Source organism: Acartia tonsa, chromosome 8, assembly GCF_053477335.1.
Source record: "Acartia tonsa isolate MP-2025a chromosome 8, ASM5347733v1, whole genome shotgun sequence".
NCBI lineage: Eukaryota > Metazoa > Arthropoda > Copepoda > Calanoida > Acartiidae > Acartia > Acartia tonsa.
The window spans coordinates 41,267,702-41,295,377 of NC_137267.1; the positions used below are offsets into that span (position 1 = coordinate 41,267,702).

Genomic DNA, 27,676 nt, shown 5'->3' on the forward strand with positions numbered 1-27,676 from the left:
TGCTTAGTTGTTCTTTACATTTCTGAGAACACGATCTTAATTTAGATATTTTGTCATTGTACATTACACATGAAAGCACACAGGGAAACAGGGAAGGCCAATAAAAGATTTATTAATTTTCTAATAGTTTGAAAGGATCTTTGTTTAAGTTAAAGACTGGTTTATCTTTCATTCACCTATTCCTGTATCCCTAAAACATTACATTAATTTTGTATTTTTGTGCCATATTACTATTTTTTGCTTTAATTGTTAATTTACATTATTACCTATTATGCATTTTTTACCGCTTTTATAAAGCAATTAAAATTTCCAGATGAAATGAAATGAAAATGTACAGATTTGGGATTATTTGGTTCATAGTTGTTTCACTCTTTATACCTAAGGTAATCATAATACATTAGATATATTATCCTAGATGTACAATCTGACACACTAATCCATTCATTTTAAAAAAGAATTTCTAGCAGACAAAGTATTTTTTTGTAGCCTTGGATAAAAAAAATTATCTTGTGCAGAATATACACACCTGGTTCATACTTAGTCAAATATGTTTTAATTAGATAATACGACTGACGAAATTTTTTGATGATATACAAATTTTACAAAGCATAGACTTATCCTTAGAAATTCAACTATTCTAAGCTGACATATTAGGAGGGGTGAGGGGTGGGATAAAGTTATTTAAAAGAATATTCTAAAATTTGAATGTGTTAAGTTATTTACATCTAAAGTAATTTAATCTCTATTTTTTTCAGTTATATTGTGAAGTAAGCAACGATAAAAATTATGGAGTTCATCTGAAAGTCTATCAAACTGATGATAATGGACTGGTTTCAAAGAAAAATATTAAATTAACTGAAGGTATTTATAAATAGATGATAATGGGCTGGTTTCAAAGAAAAATATTAAATTAACTGAAGGTATTTATAACTAGTTAATAATGGGCTGGTTTCAAAGAAAATATTAAATAACCCGAAGAATAATTGAAAGTCAATTGAATGGTTATGGATAAGGATAGATTGATAGATGTTATTACAAGTTATGTTTATAGATGTTGATGGATTGTTTTAGTAGGTATGGTCAAATTAAGTTAATTTTTTTCTTAATGTAATATAGTGTGAGATGCTTTTGTATTCTAATCTTAAACAATCGTTATCTCTTTATAAATTTCGTGTTATAAATATTTTTATATCACCTTTTCACTATTAATATTCTTTTCAGGGCATGTTCTGAATCTAACGTGCACCGTTGAAGGTGCAAACGATGCGGTCCTATCCTGGTATGTGCCAAGTGCTATGGCCAGAAGCCAACACAGGTATAGAGATAGATAGGTCCTATCCTGGTATGTGCCAAATGCTATGGTCAGAAGTTAACACAGGTACAGAGATTGATAGGTCTAGTTTAAACACAAACATGTAGTTTGACAGATTGGCAGATGGACATTATTGACGTCCAAGGGTGGAGGTGAAGGGGTGTTTAATGTTCGTTCATCCCAAACAAACTTTGATATTCCTCATTTTACCACCTTCAAAAATTTAAAGTTTCATAGGTTTTAGTCTACCTAGTTGTTCTTTTTTAATTAAGTAGCATCTTGGAATTTTTCTGCTATCTCCTTTACTCAAGCCAAGAGCCCCTGAATGCAAGGGACATAGTCGCAAGAATATTACATGATTTCCTCAAACAAATAAACATATATACTTATATGTCAACTAGCGGCTACGCCCCTAGAAGCCTCTAGAGCACTTCAGGTAGGAGAGGAAAAAGTCGATCTCATCCCATTTTAAATCTCAAAAGAATAGGTAAAAAAAAAATATTTTTTTTGAAGGGGGGGAGGGGGGTGAAGACACCTACCCAAAAAATAGGTTAAAACCTTCCCAGGACCTATAAGAAGCTTCACTGTAAAGGAGAACAATATCGGTTCAGCGGTTAGCGAGATCCTTCGGGACAGACAAAAACGCTTACTACTTTATGTAATGTCAATTAAATATGCATAAACAAAAGTTTTGATATATAACATAATAATAACCCGGGAGGGAGGGGACATTTGGCTGTTTATTACACTAGTCTCCAATGTCTTACAATAACGTGTTCTTATTCGTTTGCTTAACAATCTTGGGGACTTTTATTAAATTTTGATTTAACGTTTTATTCAGTTGAGTGGTCAAACTTTTCAGCAACTAATTATTATCTAAAAAAGGGGTAACTTTGTGCATCATCATTGAAGATGTACATCAATTTATCGGCCATTGTCTTATCCCTGATAATAACTCCAAACTTTTCAGGTTAAAAGATAAAGAGTTTGAAGAGAACAGAAATCTTGTTATATCACCAATTTCAGAAGTAAGTCTAATACCTATATATTTTTCCACTATGGCTTCGAAACTGATAAATATGCAATGGATTAGAACCATTTTTTAGCCATACTGATAAATCATGTTACATACAATTTTCCATGAATGTTACTGAAAAAGTGATAACTGGTTTTCATCTTATAATTTTTCATTTTTTATATCAGAGGAAAACTGTCTATAATACGATGCGATAAGTAACTATTTAAGCACAGATATTCTGTAATTGAAAAGATGGTCATATGATTGAAGTCTTTTTCCTCAAATTGCCTTTAAATCAAAAGAGGGGTATGGGAAGGGGTTCTTATAAGAAATTTCTATAAGCAAAAAAAGTTTAAAAGGAGGATGTGCTTAAGGACCATTTGGGCAGGGGGGGGGGGGGTTTACTCGAGAACCCTTAGAGCTAGAGGGAGCTAATTTTGGATTTAAGCTTCTATGGGGCCAAAGTTACTTTTAAAATTATCGTCGACCCCCCACCCCCCCCCCAAAAAAATTTTTTTTGGGGGGGGGGCTAAAAAAATTTTTTATTGCATTTCATTTTTTTCAAATTCTCGTTTATGAAGGTATATCTTAAATACAGTATGCTTGTTTCGGAACGCAATGCCTAGCCGTTCTCGAAATCTTATCTCGAAGCCCTCCGAATGACCAACATAGTGAAGTTTACGAATGTGTATTTATTACCATGAAAACAGTAAGTCTAAAACAAAAATATAAGAATTAATTACATAAAATTAATTGTTATTATTTTGTAACATCGAGGTTGCGTGATTTTAATTTAATAAAAAATATGAATTTTCTAAAAACTTAAAATTGGCACGAATCATATTAAATCGCATCAGAAATTGATAATTTTGGAATAAAATAATCAATAACATAAAAGTAAATATTCGTATATCAAAACTTAGCAGTTAAATGGTCTATTTGCTGAAAATTTAATGATTTAAATTTCTTCATAAAATTGTACCATTCTACGCTTATTTTCAAGAATTAAAAGATAAATTCTTACCACATATGATGTCAAACTAAGCAGGAAGGCTTATTTGAGATCTTCCACACATCAGAGCGCATGTATATTCAAGCAATACATTATTTTCATTCACGTAGCTCCTCACGTGGGACTTATCAAAGGAAAAGTGCGCGTCTCTTTTGTTCGTTTACAAGCCACGCGCCGCGCGGAGATAGTTAGGAATGCCGCATAACACACTCATTCTCTGGGGAATTCTGGTGTAAGGAAAAAGGGATTAATGGGTTCGAACTTGCCAGGGAATACAAGAAATACATACCGAAACACACCCGTCTATTCACTGGGAATCGAACACAATACCTCATCTTTGCAATATGCATGCAGACAGTGTCCACGAAATCACAATCTCACAACACATAAACCACAAGAGTTTAAAATGTCATGGCCATAAGGCCTAAAATTGGTTATGGTAACTTACGAATACCACAATAACTCAAACCGCCTCAGCTACCACATAAGGACAGGAATAAGGAATGGGAAAAGCATTCAACATTCATGAATTGCACATTTACCACTCACACATCTCATTATATCATGGCCTCATAATCTCAAATAAAATTAGAATTACAGACCATGTAATTGCGAATACATGAATTATAATCATTAGTACCTAAACTTCAATTAGGTACCTACATAATAAAATAGGTAATGATTTTTATACTAAAAATCGCATCGATAATTAAATAATCAACTCAAACTTTTTTCATCAAAAGAAAGAAAGATTAAATAATAACATTTCTTCTACTAAATCTTTTTGCTAGAAAAGAAAAGTAAAATTGCATAAAAACTTCTCAATAATTAGAATTTTTTTCCGACAGAAAAATAATTGTGCTTACATCTAAACATTTTTCAGATAAGATAAGTAAGATCCTTAAATCTAAACATGTTTTAATAAAATAGATACTTAAATCTAAATAAAATATGACTGTAAAAAAATCATCAAACTACGGAAAATTAAAATTTCATAATTTTAAATCTTCGTGAATCAAAATTGCGTAAAATTAAAATTGCAATTGAAATATGCAAATTAAATTTACTAAAATAAAACAAAAGCTCAATGTAAGAAAAGAACCTTTCTAAAATGCTGAATCTTCAATTTCTCTCTGTTTTAAGAAGAAAGCAATATATACATATTCATACAGTCATAATTAAAGGCAATTTGGGCCTCAGTTAGAATGAATCCCTCAAGATACACACTAACAATATCCATCAAATAATAATAAATGCCTTGTTCCAGCTATCCTGTCGGACGTTATGACTTTCCATCACATCTTTTGATACTGCATAATTTCCAACAGGATTTCTGGCGCAGGGCTGCATCAACTGAAACAAACATAATTAGTGATGTTTAATTCAAATCAAAAATAAAAAGAATCATGAAATAATTCAAAGAAACTTTTAAATTCATCAATCAAAGCAAATCAAATCAAAAATAAAATATTTTATGCTTTAGTTTTGCCGTTTTGCGTCATGCCTGGCCGAGGAAACAGAGCTTAGGTACGGCGTAAAGCGGTCTTATTAAGCTTAATTCTACGAAATCAAAGAATCTACTTAATTCATCGTGAAAAAAATCTGCATTTTTTCTTTAGGTACATCAGTTCAAAGGTAAATAGTAATAAATTTAATATGCATGTAATATTAAATTATTTATGTGATTGTAATAAATCATAAAGAAATATTTAAATGATGTAAAATCTCATTTTGTTAATTTCTTATCATATCAAATTTCAATCCAACAAGGATAAAAATGTTTATATCTGTATAGGTACCTAGGAAATTTTCCTCGAAAAAATCCCAGGTCTCGGAAAGACTTAAATCATTGAAAGAACTTGCGAAAACGTATAAAAACTTAAGTTTGCATTTCAAATGAAAAAAATCTTGCATCGATTTGAAAGTTTAAACGAAATTGTATCAAAAATTGCGTTACTTATAAATCTTAAGAAATGGGTAATTTCTTTTTTTTTAAAAATACTGCTTCAATTTTAATATATGCGATAAAAATGAAGGTAGAGTTAACTTAAAATATGCATAGTTTATCTTAAATTAATTCTGTGATATTCATATAAAATAATAATCAATATTTTAATAATACCATACATCGTGTTCATTATTATAAATACTTAAACATGAACAAAAATATATGTACCTAGGAAAATAATTGCTAAAAGTATTTTCTCAAGGTTTAAATTGTCCGAAATCGCTAGGTACGTATATTACTACGAATCTCTGCTCTCGGAATAAAAAAAATCTTTACGCGTGGATTAATAGGAATCCCAGCTCCCGGAGTGAAAGAAAAACTTTTGTACATGAATTGTTAAAAATCTCTGCCTCCGGAATGAAAGAAAATCTTTGATTTGCTTACAAATTTAAACAAATATCTTGATTTTTTGCGATAATCTTTTAAAATAATAATGAGGAATATTTTAAACATTATCATAATAATATTACATGTTGTGTTCTTTACTTTAATGCATTATTTCATATGAGAATCTGAGAAATAACATTTTTTTTTTAAGTAACGTAAACCATAAAAAAAATACCTCGAAAAATAATTTGTACAAAAAATCTATTTTTCTCGATTTAAATTCTGCAAAAATCATTTGGTAGTTATTACACACGAACTTTTGCTTTTCAAAATCATACTTAAAGAAACAAAATCTTTTAAAATCTGCTTTAAAAGTCTAAACAGTTTTGTAGAATTTTTGTGCTTAGGTATGAACAATAAAATTAGTTGAATAATGAATACTTATTCTTTACAGAACCGATTTAGGTTCCTTTCACAAGCTCAACATATAACTTGTAATATTTTTTCTTTAAAGATCATTTTCCCACATAAATAGTTTATGTTGTAGATTAGATATGTGTGGTTTGAAAATTTTCAATGACTTTCTGGCGGCAACACCCGCCATATTTCCACCCGCCATATTGCAGGCCTCTTACCCTGTGTCGGGCGGCAAGCTTGGCAGCAACCAAGCTAATTCTTGATTCACAACAGCACCGAGGCATGTTATCAACGTAACAATGTTATCAACGGCCACAGTATCGTCACCAATATCATCAGGAATAACTGCAGCACAACTAACATCATTATCAGTAATAACCACGGCAACACCCGCCGTAGCCATGTTGTCAACGGCTGCAGCACTAGCAGAACCAAAAGGTTCATCAGCAGCGTTACAAGCAGAACCAACAGGTTCAATAATAGCATCACAAGCAGCACCAACAGTCGGCTGCGGCTGAACATCTGAGCTTTCTGGTTTTAAAAACCCTATAGCTTCACTTTCCAACTCGAAATCTGAGCAGACAACATACCTACTCTTTGCTAATCCATTAGCACTAACAGCAAAATATCCAGATCCAAACAGGCTGGAGTAAAGCATGGTTTCTCCTACTGAGCGTTCAGAGTAGGGAAACATCGACGGGCACAGGTGCCCAAACAAATCCACCTGCCCATTAACCAAAGTAAAATCTTCAGGTTTCATATCAAACAAAACAGCTGCCTCCACAGGATTCATGGAGCAGATCGCCTCTTTAGGACCAATGAGAGGCACTACCACAGGTTCTAACATGTGATAATTCTTGTGTCGATCAACTAAACATAGCTTGACCGTCGGGAGACGTTTAACTTCACCATCAGCTAGAGAAATTCTTGCTGAACGTCCAGTAAAAGGTAACTGAAGTTTATTAACAAGTGACTGGGTTACCATTGTGATAGTTGAACCAGTGTCCCACATGGCGGATACTGGGACCTTCTGGCGATTAATATCAACGACGTCTAATTGTTGTAACATTAACATTAGGTTCGCTTCAGGTATGTGCTTCATAGACGGCGGCAGCCATATCAACACTCTCATGGAGAAGGTTGTTATGGGTTTGACCACAATTGTCCACTTTGCATCCGCCTATTACATCTGCCTTCGGGCAATCCACAGATTTATGCCCTTTCTGCAAACAAAGCCAACAGCATCCAGCACTCTCCACAATACTCTTCCTGTCTGGCACTGACAGGTCATGAAATTTTGGGCACTTGTAAAGTAAGTGCATATCATTACAGCCATTAACAAAACATGACTGCTTAATCTTAGATTTACCAGGTTTACCTACGGCGGTAGCTGCTGTCGCAGGATTACCCTTCTTCTTAGAGGGGGTGTCCATATCAGTTGAACACCGCATTAAAATAGCGCCCCTCTGCTCCTCGATAATCTGCATCAACTTTGGCAGATTTGGGACGTCCATTGAGCCCAATGCCAAATTAAGCTTATCTTGAAAGTCTCGAGGTAACTTCTTGGATAACATCTCCAGAAGTATCACGGTCAACCACTGGCTGGTGGTAACCTCATCATCTTCATCATCTTTAGTCAGCTGCTCCAGCTGGCTAACTGCACCACCGAACTCTGCTAACACAGTCACAATCTGGTTGGAGTCCGACGGCTTAGACTTTTTCTCCCATTGGTTGAAAAGGCAGAGCATTTGACGTGTCTTAGACTTGAAACGCGAGTCAAGGTAAGCCCACTGAGATTCATGCGATTGAATCTGAGTTAATTGGAGTCTCAGCTCTTTATTTTTACAGACCTTCTCACTGCTCAACAATAACTGCAAATACGACGGGTCTTGTCCTACAGTAAGCTTTTTAAAATTGTCTTTAAAACTTACGTAGGATGCTTCCAGGCCGTCGAAAGAGGGGAGAAGACGTTCGTCGACACGATTCATATATCCTGGCGTGAACATAGAACCGGCGGCGAACTGTGGTGTGCCAAACGGTGACACAAATGGCGATGCTGTTGAGGCACCCGCCGTCGTCGTGGGTGGCTTCATAGGTTCAAGCTTAACCTCAGCCAATCGTTTCATCAAAGCAGACAAAGTGTTTATAATTGGATCGGGTAAGGGAAAATACGACCCTTTAATAACTTTCACAATCTTCAAGCATCGATCATATAGTTCAGCCTGATGGTTAGGCAAATTATCACCAACTACATCAACAACACTTTGAATGTCACTAAGCTCTTCTATAGCATCAAGAGCATCCTTCAAGGCACTATAGTCTTTTTGCACAGTAACTATATCAGAATAAATGTCACTAAATTCATCAAGCTCTTGGATTCTCAAACCAAGCTTGCTAAAACCGCCCATGATGCTGTCGAACGTTTCGAACTTGTCGTGGACAAGGATTGACTCCTTAGTGAGATGTCTAACATCAAGTTCTGAAGTATCACTGACCAACTTCATCACTCTACTTAGCTCACTGGTTAGGGCATCAACGGCTGGACGCAGCCGCTTACTCAATTGTTCACCTTTATTCTTTTTAGGACCCATGATTGTCACTAAAGTTAACTGTACTGATTATGACTATAATAATGTGTGGTAAGGTATCACAACCAACACATTCACAAAACTTCACAGATTCTTCTTAGCTGCATCTGTTCTGTCTTGTTTTCATTGTTTCGGAACGCAATGCCTAGCCGTTCTCGAAATCTTATCTCGAAGCCCTCCGAATGACCAACATAGTGAAGTTTACGAATGTGTATTTATTACCATGAAAACAGTAAGTCTAAAACAAAAATATAAGAATTAATTACATAAAATTAATTGTTATTATTTTGTAACATCGAGGTTGCGTGATTTTAATTTAATAAAAAATATGAATTTTCTAAAAACTTAAAATTGGCACGAATCATATTAAATCGCATCAGAAATTGATAATTTTGGAATAAAATAATCAATAACATAAAAGTAAATATTCGTATATCAAAACTTAGCAGTTAAATGGTCTATTTGCTGAAAATTTAATGATTTAAATTTCTTCATAAAATTGTACCATTCTACGCTTATTTTCAAGAATTAAAAGATAAATTCTTACCACATATGATGTCAAACTAAGCAGGAAGGCTTATTTGAGATCTTCCACACATCAGAGCGCATGTATATTCAAGCAATACATTATTTTCATTCACGTAGCTACTCACGTGGGACTTATCAAAGGAAAAGTGCGCGTCTCTTTTGTTCGTTTACAAGCCACGCGCCGCGCGGAGATAGTTAGGAATGCCGCGTAACACACTCATTCTCTGGGGAATTCTGGTGTAAGGAAAAAGGGATTAATGGGTTCGAACTTGCCAGGGAATACAATAAATACATACCGAAACAATGCTACTCTCTTAGTTTTAGAGATAATTGGATGAAATCTTTTGGGCTGGGTCACTAATTACCCCAACTATTGGTATCTTTTAAAAAAACGGCGGTGGGACCGCCGCTCCCGCCGCCTTTTCCGCCGCCACCAAAAATTTTTTTTTATTATATTTCTCGCCGAATTAGGCAATTTGGAATCATTTGAGTTCATGTTATTTTTTTCAAAAATTTTTCCCCTTACAACCAACCCTGCGGGGGGACTTAATAATTGGATGAAATCTTTTTGATTGTGTCACTTATTACCCCAAGTTTTAGTATCTTTAAAAAAAAACGGCGGCGGGACCGCCGCTCCCGCCGTCCGCCGCCGTTTTCCATTTTGAAAAAAATAACATGGTCTCAAATGATTCCAAAGTGCCCAATTCGGCAAGAAATGCAATAAAAAAAATTTTTTGGTGGCGGACGGCGGGAGCGGCGGTCCCGCCGCCGTTTTTTTTTAAGATACCAAAACTTGTAGTAATTAGTGACACAATCAAAAAGATTTCATCCAATTATCTCTAAAACTAAGAGAGTAGCATACTGTATTTAAGATATACCTTCATAAACGAGAATTTGAACGCAGGGTTGCTTGTAAGGCGAAAAATTTTTGAAAAAAATAACATGGTCTCAAATGATTCCAAATTGCCTAATTCGGCGAGAAATGCAATAAAATTTTTTTTTTTTTTGGGGGGGGGGGTGGGGGGTCGACGATAATTTTAAAAGTAACTTTGGCCCCATAGAAGCTTAAATCCAAAATTAGCTCCCTCTAGCTCTAAGGGTTCTCGAGTAAACCCCCCCCCTTCCCCTGCCCAAATGGTCCTTAAGCACATCCTCCTTTGTTTAGTATCTACCTAAGTTGTTTAAAACCCTTTAATTATTCTGAAACCTGAAAATGCCCAATTTATCATAAAAACTGATTTATGGATGTGGGTTCATTCCTGTTTTATTGAATAATACAGATTTGATATAAAGTTAGATACAATTACAAAACTAGGTATCCACAAAATTTGAAATATTTGGAGATATTTTGATGTCATCAATAAATATTGCAAAATTTTCGGGGATTTAGGGAAAGTTCAATAGGAGACAAATAAATCTTGCCTCTAAAAGATAATAATGTTAGTCACATAGACGTCCAATTACCCCCCTTCCACCCCAAACCTTAAAAACTTTAATAAGATGAAAAGCTTGGACGTCTCTGTTAGTAATTTAAATATGTTAGTGGCTACCATGATCATTTAATGACTTAAAACATAAAAAAAAAGAATATTGGGCTATCTACAGAACTATATCTAGATTTGTATGTATAAAACTTTGTTCTTTGTAATCTTTAACCTCATTTAGTATCTGAGCTACTCTATCATTAACTTTGTCTGTCCGTCAGTCAGTCCCTAGCGCCATGAGGTTTTAAGATTGACTGGTGATTTGTGTTTTAAGAGGGGGAAAAATTGAATGCTATTTTCAAATAGGTATTGAATGTTAAATATGAGATGTCTTAATTTAGAAAAGATTATTTTATCTTCCATTATCTAAACCCTGTTTCCCTGAATATTTGAGGTTTCCTTTTATCTTTTAACTCCAATCAGGGACAAATAAGGAAGGAAGAGGACAATTGCGATTAAATAAATCTTCCCCCATCTGATAATTATAATTTTTATTTGAATTTGGAATAAATGGTATTATCCTCTTAGAAATTTTTTTTCAATTTGAAAATTTTTATACCCCCCCGGACAGAATTGTGAACTCTGGCCGCGGCGCTCGGCACCCATGCCGCAGCGTTCGGCTTCTAGCATATAACCTAACCTAAAATAGTTGTTCTCTGCCAGTCATGGTTCTGTCGGAGGGGGGGGGGGGGTATAAAAAGAGGATAACGCCAGATTAATTTATCTTTCAACGTCCTATCCCTGTATCCCGAACAACAAAGACTAATAATTATTTTTAAAAAGGATAGATGCATTCGCTGATATTTATATAATTTTTAAATGTATCTGTTCTCATTTTAGTTTAGTAGATCATTCAGAATTGAATTTATATAAAAACAAGATTAAAACATCATTAAAAACAAAGCTCTGCTTAATAATAATAAAAAGTCTATTTGTGGTCCAGTTTTAGTTGAGGAGAAATTACCAAATATTCTGATCTTAGCCATGTCTGTACAATAAATGTATAAGTATAGATGTAAACCCAGACATTTACCTGGTTCCAATAGTGGGGACATTTTCCGTCTGATAACAAATTGCTTTCTGCTTTTGTTGCGACTCGGCTGAGTTAATATTTCCGACGCTTTTTGTTAAAAGATTCAATTAAAAGTCGGCACTTTGAACATAAAGTTGTTTAGACCCTGTCCCCTCTACTCTTTTACTTTAATGTCTGTACAAGTACTTGTATTGTTTTAGTATCTTCAATACATATTAGAAACATTATTGGACATACTTTTGTTACTAAATATGTTTTCCAAAACCTTAGTATTACACAACAGTAGGGAGCTAGCTCAGTAAGAAATCATACTGTTAGGTCTATAATACTAAAAACTAAAGGAATTGCCTTTAGGTAGAAATGTCTTTTAGTCTAGCAATTTAAGAAATCCTCAATACTATTAATTTTACATACTTTAATTGCATTGTTAGCCATTTATGTAAAGTACATACTTACATTTTTGTTTATTACTTAAAAGTCCCCAAAGTTTTTTTAAAAAAAACATTTTATTATTCGTTGGCTTTACAACTTTGGGGACTTACACTGGATTTTGATTTGTTGTGTTTTAAGTTCAAACTTCTCAACCACCAATTTTAATCTATTGAAGGGGTAATTTTGTGTGTTATAATTGGGGATGTACATTAATTTAATTATTATTCTTTTCTCCATCGATACGTTTCATCTTTTTTCAATGTTTAGTTTAGTTTAGTTTAGTTTAGTTTAGTTCAGAGAGTCGGGCTGAGAACACGCATTTTGCAAGCTCTCCCCGCCCTATCCCATGTGTTAAGCTCAGTTCTACCTTCCCCCTCTCTCTCAACTAGTTCCCCTCTCCCCACTGCCCGTGGTCACTCCGCAGTTGGAGGAAAGGGAAGACACTGTAGCCAGAGGGCACCTCGTATTTAGGCCTGGCAATGTGTATGTGTTAACGTATCGGTCAATTGTTAACACAAAAAGTGAAAATAAAACATTAATGAATTAAAAAATCTAATTTTATGTGTAACCTAATCGCTTTAATTTAATTTAATGAACAATTTATAGTGAAAACACTCTCTAAATTTTTTGATAATTTATCGGTCTGGCAACATTTTACCGGCGCAAAGTACTCCCGACAAATAAGCTCTCCTATTGGCTAACATTTTTTCGCGTCCCACTATTGGTCAGCTGACACACACTCACTCAGCACCCTCGGATCCGCCATCTTCACTTCATCATGGCCTGTAGTACGTGTGACAACCCAGAATATTGGTCAAAATTTAAAACAAATTTGGACGCAGCTTTGGATGTTAAGTTTAAAGAATACGATGCGAATATAGCCAAGGTAAGGGATGAGCTTATCCATAGTACTTTTGCCAGTCATAAAACCGAAATAAACGATATTAAATTGAGAGTCTCAGATTTAAATGTTAAAATTCAATCTATCGAAGGTATTGAAAATTTCGTCGATGCTAAATCTGTTGCAAGTGAACAAAAAGCGATTAGGACCACGATTACACAACAAAAAGACTATTTAAACTCTGTCGAATCGTCGAGAGAAAATTTCGTAAAGTTTCAACTTCTACAAAACTCGATAAGAGAGCAAAGATGTCGCGATTGGAGTTGTAGAATAGTGAACTTTCAGCAGCCATGGAGCCGTGAAAATATCACTGAGTTTATAATATTCAGAAACATTATAAGGCCCACCCTTGAAGCCGCCGTTAAACGAGGGGAATTAGAATATATCCCCTCACATTTTTGTGATATCGTTGAGCGTGCTCATATGCTCCCATATACAAAGGGCCAGATCCCCGTTTTTATCTTTCGTTTTATGTCTAGATCCTACCTCGACGCGTGGATGAACAATAAGAAGGCTGTGCTTGACCGTTACAACGCCGAGATCAAGAGGTTCAACCCCAGGAATAACGCGTCACCGGTCCCGTTCTTTCCCAACAGATTAGTCCAGGCGAAACAAGATATGTCAGACCTCAATAGGAAGACCATGACCTTTGTATATGCCACCAACCAGATTTCGAGGGCCAAAGTCGCTGGCCAATATGTCCAATTTCAACTCAAGAACGGCAGCCGCTGGATACGCTGCCTTAACCCATTTGGCAAAGACCTGAAGGAAATGGCTCAACCCATACCTGGAAGCGAAGATTTTTTTCTGTCTGAAGCACCGCCAATCCTTCGTTTCAACAAGCTAACGCCTGAGGAAAGGAAAACATTCTTCTCGAACCAGGCTGATTTAACAGAAGATGACTTCCCAAGGCAGTTTAGTACAATTACTGCCCACCCAGCCAACACGATTCAACACAATTTAACGTCTGCCCCTGCCCCTGTTCTTGAGGACCTGGCTGTGTTTCCTCCCATAGTTTCTGCTGCAAGTAGTGCCGCAACTGCAACCGCCGCAACCGCCGCACATAGTGCCGCACATGCCGCCGTTGCACCAGCTACACAGTCAGCACCTGCCGCCGCCGCATCCGCCGCCGCCGCTGCCGAAAAATTCACTGCCGCATTCACTGCCGCACCTGCCGCCGCGCTCACCGCCGCACCCGCCGCCGTGACCGCCGCCATATCTACATCTACTGCCGCACTTGCCGCCGCGTCTGCTGCCGTACCTGCAGCATCTATTGCCGCACCTACCACCGCACACGCCGCCGCACTTGCCGCCGCGTCTGCCGCCACATCTGCCGCATCTGCCGCATCTGCACTTGCCGTTGACTCAGCACCTTCTGATCCTGTTGCCACGAGGGCATTTACCGTTGACTCAGCACCTTCTGATCCTGTTGCCACGAGGGCCAAAGCTAGAGAAAGCAAGAAAGCAACAAAGGCGGTAATCTCAACATGAGTTAAGTATCTTGTACAGCGAAAAAAGGTACCTAACTAAAAACATTCAGCATAGTTATTATTTTCGGAACGATTTGAATATTTTTGAGTTAATCCTGATCCATATGACGTGGACTTTATAGTAATAATAATAATATTATATAAACAATACTTAAATTTGCTAAAGCGTCTATGTCGCATATTAATCTTAAAACTATGATCTCAATCATTACCCCTGTTTTCTTTTCTTGTCTCTTTTTTTTTTTTTCCGCTGATTAGCATATAAAATATATGGAACTTGTATGAAAATGAGTAGGGGGAACTAAACTAGCTTTTAAATGTGTTGCCACCCCCAACACACACATAAACTAAACGCAATCAGAATAAACATAGTAAATATAGTAATTTTTTTCGTTTCAACGATAATATTTTGTATATTAACTATCTTTATTTATCCATTAATATCTACTGTGTTTCAGATGTCCATACTTGACGTTAAAACGATTCCTCCTGCGGTGCTCCTGGACCAGCTCGACTATGACAAACCTCCCTAATGAACAAATTAACCAGGATAACGGTAACTTAAACGATAACATTGGTCTAAATCTTATGAATCCGATTTACGGTGACTACTTTAACGACTTCGAAAATGAATTCGGAATAAATTGTGTTTTTTCAAGTGAACAAGGTATCGTACAAAAACTGAAAACATTCAATGAAAACCTTCTCAATATTTTTAGTATTAATTGTCAGTCATTACATTCTAAATATAATGATATTGTCTCCACTGTAGACTTCTTCAGACAACATGATATCCACTTAAATGTTCTGTGCTTTCAAGAATTATGGCTAAATAAGGATGTAAATATGGATTGCTATGGAATTAATAATTATGATTGGCATGTTAAACTCCGATCAAATAACAGGGGGGGAGGGGTGGGTATTCTAGTAAGTAAATATTATAAAGTAGACAAACTATTTGATAAGTTCTCATTTAAAGAAAATATCCTTGAATCTATTTGCTTAAAAATTTCCTACAATGGTCTAAAGTTTTGTATATTGAATTGCTACCGCCCACCCAATCAAAGCAATGCTGAAATCGAGGAATTTTTTGAACTTTTTTTAGACTTGATTGATAGAATAGCAGCACTAAATATACCTTACTTCATTGTGGGAGATTTCAATTTTGACCTTTTTAAAATAAGTAATATAAACAGTAATTCCATGAGAATTATTGAATCTTTTTCTTTTAACGGTATTATAAATACTGTTACCAGAGCCACTAGAGTTACTAGAACCACTGCAACCCTTCTTGATTTGTTCGGGGTAGGTAACTTTATCCAAAACCTAATGTCATCTTTTGTTTTAACTTCAAAAATTTCCGATCACTTGCCAATTATTAATTCATTCCGAATAGACAAAGTAAATAAACCTAAACTTCCGGATTTTTTTGAAAAAAGAGAATTGAATGATGAAAACTTTGATGCCTTAAACTATGCACTCTACCACACTAACTGGAATCACGTTTTAAGTCAGGACAACACAAACATAGCTTACGATAACTTTATTTCAACCTTTTTGAGACTTTATAATGAAAAGTGTCCAGTTAGAAAAAAACGAAAAAACAAACGTACCCAGCCCCAGCAGCCTTTCATGTCAGATTACTTATTGCGTTGTAGATTGCATAGAGATATTTTGTACAGCAACTTTTTAAAAGATAAAACAATTGAGAATGAAAGTATTTACAATGTCTATAGGAATAATTACAATAGGCAAGTGAGAAGAGCAAAGATTGACTATTATAGAAAACAAATAAGAGATGCAAATGGGGATGGGAAAAAACTTTGGAAAACTCTTAAGGAAGTCATTGGGTTCAATAAGTCTTCCCCTGAGTGCACATACCTTCAAGTAGGCCCTAACAAAATTGAAAATGACCAAGAAATAGCTAACGAGTTTAATCGTTATTTTAGTCAAATTGGGTCTTCCCTAAGGCCTGAAATTCCTTCCACCCCCAAAAATTTCTTTGAATACTTACCACCCCCATGTCAAGACTCCCTCTTCTTTGAACCATTGTACCCCTTCAAAGTTATTAATATTATTCGTAGCATCAAACCTAAGCGTTCCACAGACATCAATGATGTCTCGATGTATGTTCTGTCTCGCTGTGCTGATACCATTGCCACTCCCCTAACACATGTTTATAATTTATCACTTCAAAATGGCACTTTTCCTGAAAAAATGAAAACTTCTAAAATAGTTGTCCTTCACAAATCAGGTTCACTCAGCGAGGCAGATAATCATCGAGGCATTTCTCTCATTGATAACTTTTCCAAACCCATCGAAAAATATGTCTGTGATACGCTGGTTAAGTTTTTAGAGGATAGGTCTTTTTTTAGCAATCGCCAGTTTGGCTTCATGAAAGGGATCTCAACCTTTCACAATGTACTGAACTTAAGCACAATGATCACCCAAGCACTCAGTCGAAACGCTTCCTGCATGGCCATATTTTTGGACATAAGGAAGTGTTTCGACATGATAAATAGGGACATCCTTTTTAGCAAACTGGAGAACTCAGGGATAAGGGGGGTTGCACTCGAGTGGTTCCGTAGTTATTATTCAAATAGGAAGCAGCGTGTATTTTTTAAGGGCCTTTTCTCTTCTACTATTGAATTCATTATCATTGGCGTACTTCAGGGGTCAGTCCTGGGGCCAATTCTTTTTTTGATTTTTATCAATGACCTAGTTTCATGCAGTGAAGAGATCCTAATCAATCTCTTTGCTGATGACGCAGTGGGCTTCATTGAAAAGCAGAATATTATTCAATTAATTAACCTTGCAAGGGAGCTTGTCCCCAGACTGACCCAATGGTACAATGCCAATAAGCTTCTCATACACCCCCGCAAGACCAAATGTATGGTCTTTTCCTCCCCCCGAGAGATACTCACCCCCGCTGAGCTCGCTGCTAAGACCAACTTTGAAGTTTATGTAAACATGAACAATCACAATGAAAATGATGAGTCAAAAATCACTAAGTTGGATCTTGTGAGCGGTACCAACGAGGGTAGTATCAAACATTTAGGAATTCAATTAGACGAGAAAATGAAGTTTTCTTATCATCTTGAAAAAGTCTATAGCAAAGTGTCTAAAATAATTTATAGTATGAAAGTAATGCGTCATTTGTTGGATAAGAAACACCTAAAGCTACTCTATACGTCTTACATTAAGTCGAATATCGAATATTGTTGTCTCCTGTTCACTGCCTGCCCTATGTATCTGTTAGCACCAATTATTAAGTTACAAAAGCAAGCCATTAGAATAATTGAAAACTTGCCAAGCAGAGCTCACACAGCTGAATTTTTTAAATCTAATGGCATACTTCCATTCAACCTATTAATTGAATTCAATGTTTGTAAATTCATGCACGCCTATAAATCAGGCATTTTTCCCAAAATCTTTGAAAACACTTGGAACTTTGTTCAAGACAGACATACGTATGGCACAAGGAACAGGAACAACTTTGCTTACGAGCCGGGCACCAATAGAAACTTTCTCCTGCACGCCCCTCTTAACTCTTTCCCAACTATTTTTAACAACCTTCCACTTGAAATTAAACTAATTGATAATAAAAATATTTTCAAGCAAAAATGTTTTACTTATTACCTAAATAAGATTGAGTTTTAAAATGCAAATATTTTCTTTTTTTCTTTTACTCATCAAATGCTTTTCCAATGTTAAAACTCTGCTCTTTTGAATTTTGAATTTTGAATCTGAATTTTGTTTTAACCAAGTTTCTATCCGTACTTTTTAGTACTTTTTAGCCCTCGACTTTCTGTAAGCATTAAACTATTTTGTTAAAATATATTAAAACTGCATTTCCTTAACCTCAAATCACACCGAATAGGTTCCGTAGGAACCGACACACACATACCCAAGTATAGAGTAGCTTGGCATAGTTTGTTTTTTATCCATTTTACTGTTATACATTTTACATTTGACTTTATATTATTCTTTCCAGTAGCTAAAGAATCGCGCAACCTCTATCTATCTATATAATAAAAAAATAACAAAGTTTTGATTGAATTTTGGCCGAAAATATATTTTATTTATTTAAATTTAGATATCGAAATTTATTATGATGACTATCGCAGACTGGTTAAGCTCATGAGTAGTGGGCATAGCCATCTACTCGTCGTAGTCGCTGGAGTCGTCGAGGACGTCTGGTTCCTGTTGGAGCAGCTCCTCCAGAAGGTCCTGCTGGACGGTGACCAGGCGGTCCATTGTGGCGATGGCGTCCATGTTGGCCTGGAAGGAACGGGCGTACGTGGGCATTACTGATATTAACCTCACGACCAACCCATAGTTGGAATACAGCATGCGGAGGACTTCCTCATCGATGGCATCGTTGCGGAATCTCCGCCACATCAGCATGTCGCCCTCGTGCACAACGCCCATCAACCTGCGCTTGACCATAAACCAGAGGTCCAGACAGCGCCTGTCTACCCCCGGAAATGGGAGTAGATCAGGCACTGCCGCGAGGTTTAGCAGCTGCTGGACGCCGTGCACGGGTACAGGATCATCGACTTCATCGCTAGAATTGAGCATAGCGATGAGCTCCTGCACCTGATCATGGAGGGGAACATTTTCCTCACCTCCAGCATCCTCCGGAATTTCCGGCGCCCCGTCTGGTATAGCACCTTGGCCTTGTCCTACTTCTTCTTCTTGATCTGACATCTTGGAAACAATTGACCCTTGACCTTACCTACCCCATATTTATACCCCCTTTGTGTTTTAATACCATGCATTATGCAATCTTTAATTCAAATTATTAATTAGTAATAACACTTTCCCCACTTCCGTTTCCCGCGCAATTTTCCCCTATGCTTTACAACCAATTGTTTCCCTCCCGCCCTTTTTCATTGCCCTTTTTTCATTTTTCATTTTCATTTTCTTTATTCTGCTGTGCTATACCAGGAAACCACTCTTCCCCCCACCCCATATTTTCCTCTACCCCCCCCCCCCCAAATACATGCACATACCAAAAGATAAGCGCCGCTCCGTCTGTCTGGCTGGTAGCCACGACCGCGCACAAACCACTCACCACGCCCCATTTTCTTCTCTTCGTTTTCCCCCCCTCCTCCCCAATACCTTTTCCTTGATTTCTCTCCCTTAATTAACTAGTCTCTCACTTCATCAACCTATATTTTTTATCCTTATTTTTGATGCTAATACAAGATTATTCCATAGCAACATATTAACATATTAACAGACATCCTATTGCTTTATACATTTTTCAAATAATAAAAAGAAAGTTCATAACAAGATATCTAGGATTTATTATTTATTACTTAAAACAAATCGATGAGTTTATGGTAAATTTAAATTATATTTTTACAAATTTTTCAAGTTTTTTTTTTTCAAAATTTTCAAATTTTAAAAGTATTATTTCTCACAAAACAGTTTTTTTTATATAGCCATATCAGACACATCTTGTAACGATTTTGCAGTTTTTTTTCTGTTGATTATTGTTGTATTTTGTGGATGTTTGCGGATGTTTTCGCGGATATTTTTGCGGATATCTTGTATATGAAGTCGCAGAGAACTTGACCATAACTGGTCCCGACCGGTAATGGCCACTTTCTGGAGCTACAGTTGGAGACAGGCCCCCTCTTGTGTAGTTATCCGCTGAGCAATTTCACCTAATTTAGTTTCATGATACTCAGAGTCCTTGTTTGGGTTGTACAGAGTGAGTGCCAACTCGGTTTCTAGATAACCTTGATGGTATAGTAGACGGGCTACCTCACGACGCACTTCCTCACTGACATTGTCACCATTAACTATATTGAGAAGTCGTTGATATGTTATTGTCAATCTATTGCGTAGCGGCTGCCACATTTGTTGGTATTCTTCCTCTCCAAACATTTTCGTGCCTAAACAACAGTAAGATTAAAACTCCACTAAAAGCTAAGCTATGATAAAATTGTGCGCGCAATAGCACGCCACCTTCTTTTTATCTTTTATCTTACCATGACCCACTTTTACCCTTCCCTCTCAAAAAGTGAGATTAATGGATTAATGTAAACGTTTTTTCGAGCACAAACCACTCTCCCCTCACCTCCCCCCCCCCCCCTCTCCCACCCCCCTCATATTGATGCCCCATTCACAGCTATGCTGTGACCAGTTCTCAAAACATAAAAATCAGATTCCGGAGGAATCGAACCTTACACATCTAGGGATACATTCCCATTATCTCAAAATACCAAAATCAGATTCCGTAGGAATCGCACATGACCTATTTTTATTTTGTACATTTGTACATCAGAGGATTATTATATCCATTCTCAAGAAACAAAAATCAGATTCCGTAGGAATCGAAACCAATCATTACACCTTGTTCACTTAGGTACATGATAAGTTATATATTAGAGTATCTTATTTTATTTTTGGATTTTTGGATTGGACCAGCGTTGTCGCGATATTTATCGTTATCCTGTAATTATTGGTGTGGAGATGTCCTTAGACCCGGACATAACTCCACTCTATAATGAAAATAATTTGTTACAAAGGAAACTGTCTAGGTAGAGCTGAAAAGGGATCACAACGGGAATAGCGACTTCTTTTGAAGGTTTTGGTTCCCTAATTGTTCCGAATTTATGCTTGGAGAAGTTGCAACTGATAGTAGGAGGATGTCTGAAATACACAGCAAGATATTGTATTATATCATTGTTAAGATTATTTATTATTTATTTGCACATATAACATTGTATCGGCTTGGCAAGCGTCAAAGTACACCAGTGGCTCCACAACCCTAAATGGGTTATGCCAACTATCTGGTACAATGTTGCATGGAATTTTTCTTGTAAAAATGTTATTTTTATCATATTCGAACTGGCCTGGCAACTAGGTGGAGACGAAGTTCGGCCAATTCCATGCTAGGTACTTAATAATAGTTATTATGTATATTGCTATCAAACCTGCACCAAACATACAAAAAAGAAGAATCAAACCAATCAAAGCATAGTAACTTAACGTATGATATATATCTAATAAAATATGTTGTACCTTTGAGGAAAATAAATCTTATCTTATCTTATCTTATCTAATATTCATGTAACAGAGAATTATAATTCTAAGAAAATATTTTATAATCGAGGAATTTATCTGATTCGTATGAACCAAAAAAAAGATAAAGGGTTAGGTACGATTCTATAATGGTTGATAGTAGAAAATGAAAATGAGCATACATTTCTTATTTTGAGGATCTTAAGGGATAAGAAAATTTACTAAGTACACCCCCAAAAACGATAGATACAATTACCTCTTTTGAAGAATACGTCTTTTCGTTCCAACCATTCAATATTTGATAAAAGTACCGAAAGTTTTAAGCCATTGAATGAGAGAAAGAGTTTGAAAATTTGGGTTCTAAACAGATTTGCTAATAAAGTAAAAGAATATTTTTGTCAGATTTAAAGATGCCCTGTTTAATAAAAATCAAAATTTTATTGGAATTTGTTCAACCAAAATTCCAAGCAGATATTATGAAATTTTTAATAAACATATGAAGGATCAAATTTTAAAGATTTATATTAGTTTTTTACCGCATCGTATTATAGACAGCTTTCCGCGGATATTGAAATAAAAATATATTAGATTAAAAGCAGCCATGGTCAACAAAACTGATATTAATTTTATGATTTTATTTTAATATTCGTGGAAAATTGTATGTAATACGATGCTACACATGATTTTTCGGTATTGCTGTGAGATTCGGTTCTAATCCTGCGGATATTAATCGGTTTCGAAACCACACTAGAAAAAATTTTCTTGATGTGTTTCCAGGGAGTAAGAAGATATTTTAAATTACACTTGTATTATTCGTTATCTTTAATACTTTGGGTACTGCTATTAAATTTTGTTTGGTTGGTTAAGTAACCAAACTATTCAACCAATGGTTATAGTCTACTAAGGGGTAATTTTGTAATATACCTAATAATGTCCTTTGGCAGAAAGAAGCTTATTTTTTCTTCAACTCAGATTTTTTTTAGAGAACAAAACCGAATAAAATTGTTTTTGTGAAATAGAATTTGTTTGGCTATAAAAATACTAATACTTTTTTTTAGAAAGATATAAATATTTTATTCAAGGAATAAATAATAAACCATTATTATTATGTAAGTTAAAAATCAATAATAGAATCCTCTCTTTCAATTATAAAGGTGTTTTATGGAAAATTCACAAATTGAGGGAGGCGGATTAGACACTCTTTGAAACTCAAATAAACTTAACTAAAAAAAAGTTACAGCTCTGAAATTTGGCATGGCAGTTGATTTAAAGAGGTATAGTGTGAATTCGTGAAGAAAACACGACCAGAAAAATTATGAATCTAGATATCTAAGATGTATTGTATATCTTTTTAGGTTGATTCCGGTACCTATCATTGTGAAGCGGTTAGCCATAAGGGAGAACATTTACAAAAGGTTAGTAATCAATCTATTTATAGCCTATTCATTATACAGGGCTCGACAGTGGCATTTTTTCTAGCATTTTGAATCTGCCGTAAGAATATACATAGCCAATACAAAAATATTTGGATAAGCTGTAGACGGAGCAGCCCAGCATTGTAATCGCTCGCGACTTAGTGTCAAAAATCAATACAGCTGTGCAATTTTAAACAATTTGGAGCTAAGTAGCACTTAAAATGACGGCTGCCAAGCCCTGTATACTGTCTTAAGACTTTATTTTTGTAAAAATATTTCAAAAATTACTTAAACCGGATTATTATCCGTTTAATGATGACCGGTTCCCAGCCATACTTAAAAATCAGGAATAGCATTGTATTGCAAACAATTTTCTACGAATAATAAAACAAAAATCTAAAAATTAAAACCAGTTCTGTAAGCCGGGGCCGTCGGCAACATAATGTTAACAAAACTTTTTTTTCTTCATTTTAATATACATTTTCCCATCTATCAATCTATTTATCTATCTATCTATCTATCTATCTAGGAGAGTGTACGGGTTCTAGTAGAGCCTGACTGGGGTAACTGTCAGCCTGGATTTTATAATTGTAATGGAACAAGCCCTAGCTAACATTATCTATATACAGGGTGCGCCACATAAAACCGGACTTTTTTAAAACGGTCATAGCGTCATAACTACTTGACCAATCAGGACGTTTGACCCCACTATAAAAAGCTTAGGTAATGACCTTTTAGCACAAAGAAATCTTTGGACGAAGATGGGATCGTACTCCGAGCTGGACGCGCTTATGTTCAACAAGGCAGATTCGAAATGCGCTGGTGATATAATCTGGATTCTCGACTAGGTCCCACTAAATCAGACCTCAGCCTATCTGTAGATGAGGTAGAGTTATGCAACTTGCTGAGGATACTGTTAGATACATAAGTAAGACACTAGAAAAGACTAGAGCTCTCTATCTAAAATGGCTTGGCTGAAGTACTCCGGCAAAGTGAAACGTGGCAGATTTAGAGATGTCCAAAACGTCAAAAATCGTGAAAATTTCTCGGTTCTCGACGTTAAAGACCCATATGGAACTTAAAAACTCATTTTAGACTATGAATTGCGCTGACAACCCTATCTTAATCTTCGTGCCATTTCCAAAAAGGTATAGAACATCGTTCTAGCTCAACTGTGGTTCAAATAAAGGCCTCCGTGTCAAAGGGTAGCTTAAAGTTGGGTGAATTTGGATCTTGCGGTTACTCACAATCCTAAGGAAATGTGGCCTCCCAGCAGCCCGATCTTCATTCAATGGACTTTTGGACCTGGAGCTACTTTGAAGCATGCACCAATAGACATGCTCATACCACAAAGACCTCCCTCATTGCCACTATCAAGGAGAACTTCGCCAGCTTGGACAGGTACATTTTGCCCTGGGACTGCCGGCGGTTGAGGAGGAGGGTAGAGGCGGTGATTGATGCTGGCGGCGATTTTATTCAATGATCTAATATTCATATACCTAGTTTGCTTGCCAGTTTTTAAAATTTAATAAAATCTTTAAAATTGACGATATTATGTTCATTTGTTTACAATTTAGAAAAAGTCCGGTTTTATGTGGCGCACCCTGTATATATAATTATCTATCTATCTAGGAGAGTGTACGGGTGTTAGTAGGGCCTGGATTTTATAATTTTAATGGAACATGCACTAGCTAACATTATCTATCTATCTAGGAGAGTGTGCTGGTGCTAGTAGAGCCTGACTGGGGTAACTTTCAGCCTGGATTTTATAATTTTAATGGAACAAGCCCTAGCTAACATTATCTATCTATCTATCTAGGAGAGTGTACGGGTGCTGGTAGAGCCTGACTGGGGTAACTGTCAGCCTGGATTTTATAATTGTAATGGAACAAGCCCTAGCAAACCTTACTGTATTCCTAAAAGGTAATATTTTTTCCAGAAAAATATACCCCGATTTGTTCAGCTTTTGTTATTTGTGATATCTAAACATTTAACCGCATATAAAGTCATAATTTACTTTAGCGTGGAGCTTAGGCTGACAAAAGTGTCTCGCCCTTCTTCATAGGTCTAAACACTAAGAAACTATGAATACATTTTAACTTCCATTAATGTATCCCTTACATTCCAGGTATAGATGTGATGGAAAACCAGATTGTCCAATGGCAGATGATGAATCAGAACTTCCCTGCGGGTTTGATCCATGCAAGGGGAAGATTTCATGTCCTGAGTTGGACTTTAGGTAACTGTTTTTATCTAAATTCAAAGACCACTTTAAAATGAAAGTTTCACAAGCTCTGAGAAAGATAATAAGTTACTAGTTTACATAGAGAAATAAATTAATCAAAGTAGAAGAGAACGGGATTATGCAAGAACGAGAGCAAGTGATTCCAGACACCTTCCAGAAGTGATTCTAAATATTTTTCTTTGAATATACTAGAATTATGTTTGATATATTACCAACCAAAAAAAATAAGTTTTACCAAGGTTTTCTATGAATAAAACTTTGAAATGCTAAGCTTTTTATGTCATCAAATGTATTGTTGAGGTCAATGGTTCAAATAAAATAACACGCCAAAACATAATTAATGCAGTAAATTATGAAAAGACACTAATAAAATTGTTAACATGTTACTATACCATTTTCTAAATTAAAATTTAAAAGTTTACTTTTGGTCACAGCAGTTTGAACTCATCAAAACATTTGATGATATATAGCCAAAAAATGTCTTAACATTTCAAAGTTTTTTCATATAAAACCATGATGAAACTTATTTTTTAAAATTGATATCACGATATTAAACATAACCCTAGTATATTCATAAAAAAAATATAGAATCATTGCTGGAAGGTGCTTGGAATCACTTGCTCTCGTTCGTGCATACTCCTCTTTAGCTGAATTATCATGTGATAAAATGAATGATAATGATATGAGTAGAGAGATAAAGTCATATTGATTAGGTAATGGTAAGCCAGTTGAATTATTAATAAACCATCTCTGTTTATTACCTAGTTAAGTTGTTTTCTGCAAGAAATGTAGCCATATTTAAATTTTGTCATGAATTTTATGCTTCCTTAATTATAACTCTTGGATTATGGGGCTATGTTGTTGTTGTATTGGCTGCTCATAGTCCATTGGATTATGGGGCTATAACCCTATCATATAAAGTAGTAAACTGTTTTGTCTGTAGCAACGGAAATCGATAAACGCTGAACTGATATGATCCTTGTTCACAGAAAAAGGTTATTATAGGTCTCGGGATGGTTTTATGCTATTTGATTTATAATAAGCCTGGGAATGGTTTTAGACTATCTTCCCTTCCATTTCAATTCGAATATAGATCCCCTAGATGCTAGGAGCGCAGACATTAATTATAAATAAAGAATGGCTTAAATAAAACACTAGGTACTAGCGTGGAGTTCATTTTATATTACGTTTGTCTATTTTACTGAATCTAAAAATTCTAAGAAACTATTAAGAATAATAGATTTTGGTTGTAATCTATAAACACTTATATAAGACGTATGTAGAATTATTTATGAATTTGAATATCAATGTATTAGTCTATCATTATCAGAGCATAATAGATGCTCTATAACTTAATACAATTTAAAGTCCCCGTAAATGAATGAATGTATGATTTTAGATATACCTATCATTATGATTATCAGAGCATAATAGATGCTCTATAACTTAATACAATATAAATAAGTCCCCACAAATAAATAAAAAAACCTACCTGTGTTTTTTAGATTAACCTAAAAATTTTAAAACAATTTAAATATCCTACATTCACATGAATTTAACCCCGGGATGGGAGGGGATATTGGACTATAAAATATACTGGTACCCAAAGTTGTATAATCATGTTATCTTATTCTTAGACTCCTAAATTTTGGGTATTTTAATTTATTTTAATTTTAACTAGTATTGTCCAAACTTTCCGACCAATAATTTTAGTCTACAGAGAATTAAATTTGTCTGCAATCATTTAGGATTTTTCAATTTATCAATCATTGTCTTATCCCTTAAGATCCTTAATTTTACCCTATGGATGGATGAACTTGCTTCAACTTGAAATATAATGCATAAAACTATTATTTGGGATGTTATTATCCTCGTATGTTTATATTTTATTGATAGCATGGCCTTGTTACTTGATGTTCATATTATTTATTTATAAAAATATATTAGATAATGCATCAATTTTGTCTATGTATTTAAGCTAGTCACTTCGCCTCTAGGGTTGATGGGTCAGTAATATTATTTTTATAAGCTAAGATTTTCTATAATTAGGGTCGGTCTGTCCGTCCGTAGAGGTTAGCTCTTTTCGTTGATTTAGAATTGTCTTATCGATTTAAAACTTTGCATGATGATTCTTATAACAGTTCGGTACAATTAAGAAAGCGTAGCAACTCAATAATCGCTACCAGAAAGTCTATACGTCCCTGTTATTTTTATGGTGGAGGAGGTTCTATTACTAAACTTCCCTGAAAATTATGGAACCATAGGACCTGATGTTTATTTTATTAATATTTTATTTTTAATTTATTAAAGATTTGCCTCTAGGCTGTAGAAGTTGGAGGGGGGGGGGGGGTTAAGATATAACGTATGAAAGTCTCCTGAATAGATCGAACAGCTAAGCACCATACAAAGAATATCTTACTTTTTTCCT

The 27,676-nt window shown here is 35.4% G+C and overlaps 1 protein-coding gene across 1 annotated transcript in view; it reads left to right on the forward strand.

Moving 5' to 3' along the window:
- The first annotated feature begins 317 nt into the window (after positions 1 to 317).
- LOC145326969 (uncharacterized) overlaps positions 318 to 27,676 on the forward strand; it is a 60,397-nt gene continuing 33,038 nt past the window's right edge. The window contains exons 1-7 of the mRNA XM_080170434.1: positions 318 to 383; positions 756 to 861; positions 1,222 to 1,315; positions 2,283 to 2,340; positions 22,944 to 23,003; positions 24,823 to 24,926; positions 25,132 to 25,242. Of these exons, the coding sequence (XP_080026560.1) occupies positions 324 to 383; positions 756 to 861; positions 1,222 to 1,315; positions 2,283 to 2,340; positions 22,944 to 23,003; positions 24,823 to 24,926; positions 25,132 to 25,242 (593 nt within the window). The 5' untranslated portion in view covers positions 318 to 323. The remainder of the gene's footprint in view (positions 384 to 755; positions 862 to 1,221; positions 1,316 to 2,282; positions 2,341 to 22,943; positions 23,004 to 24,822; positions 24,927 to 25,131; positions 25,243 to 27,676) is intronic.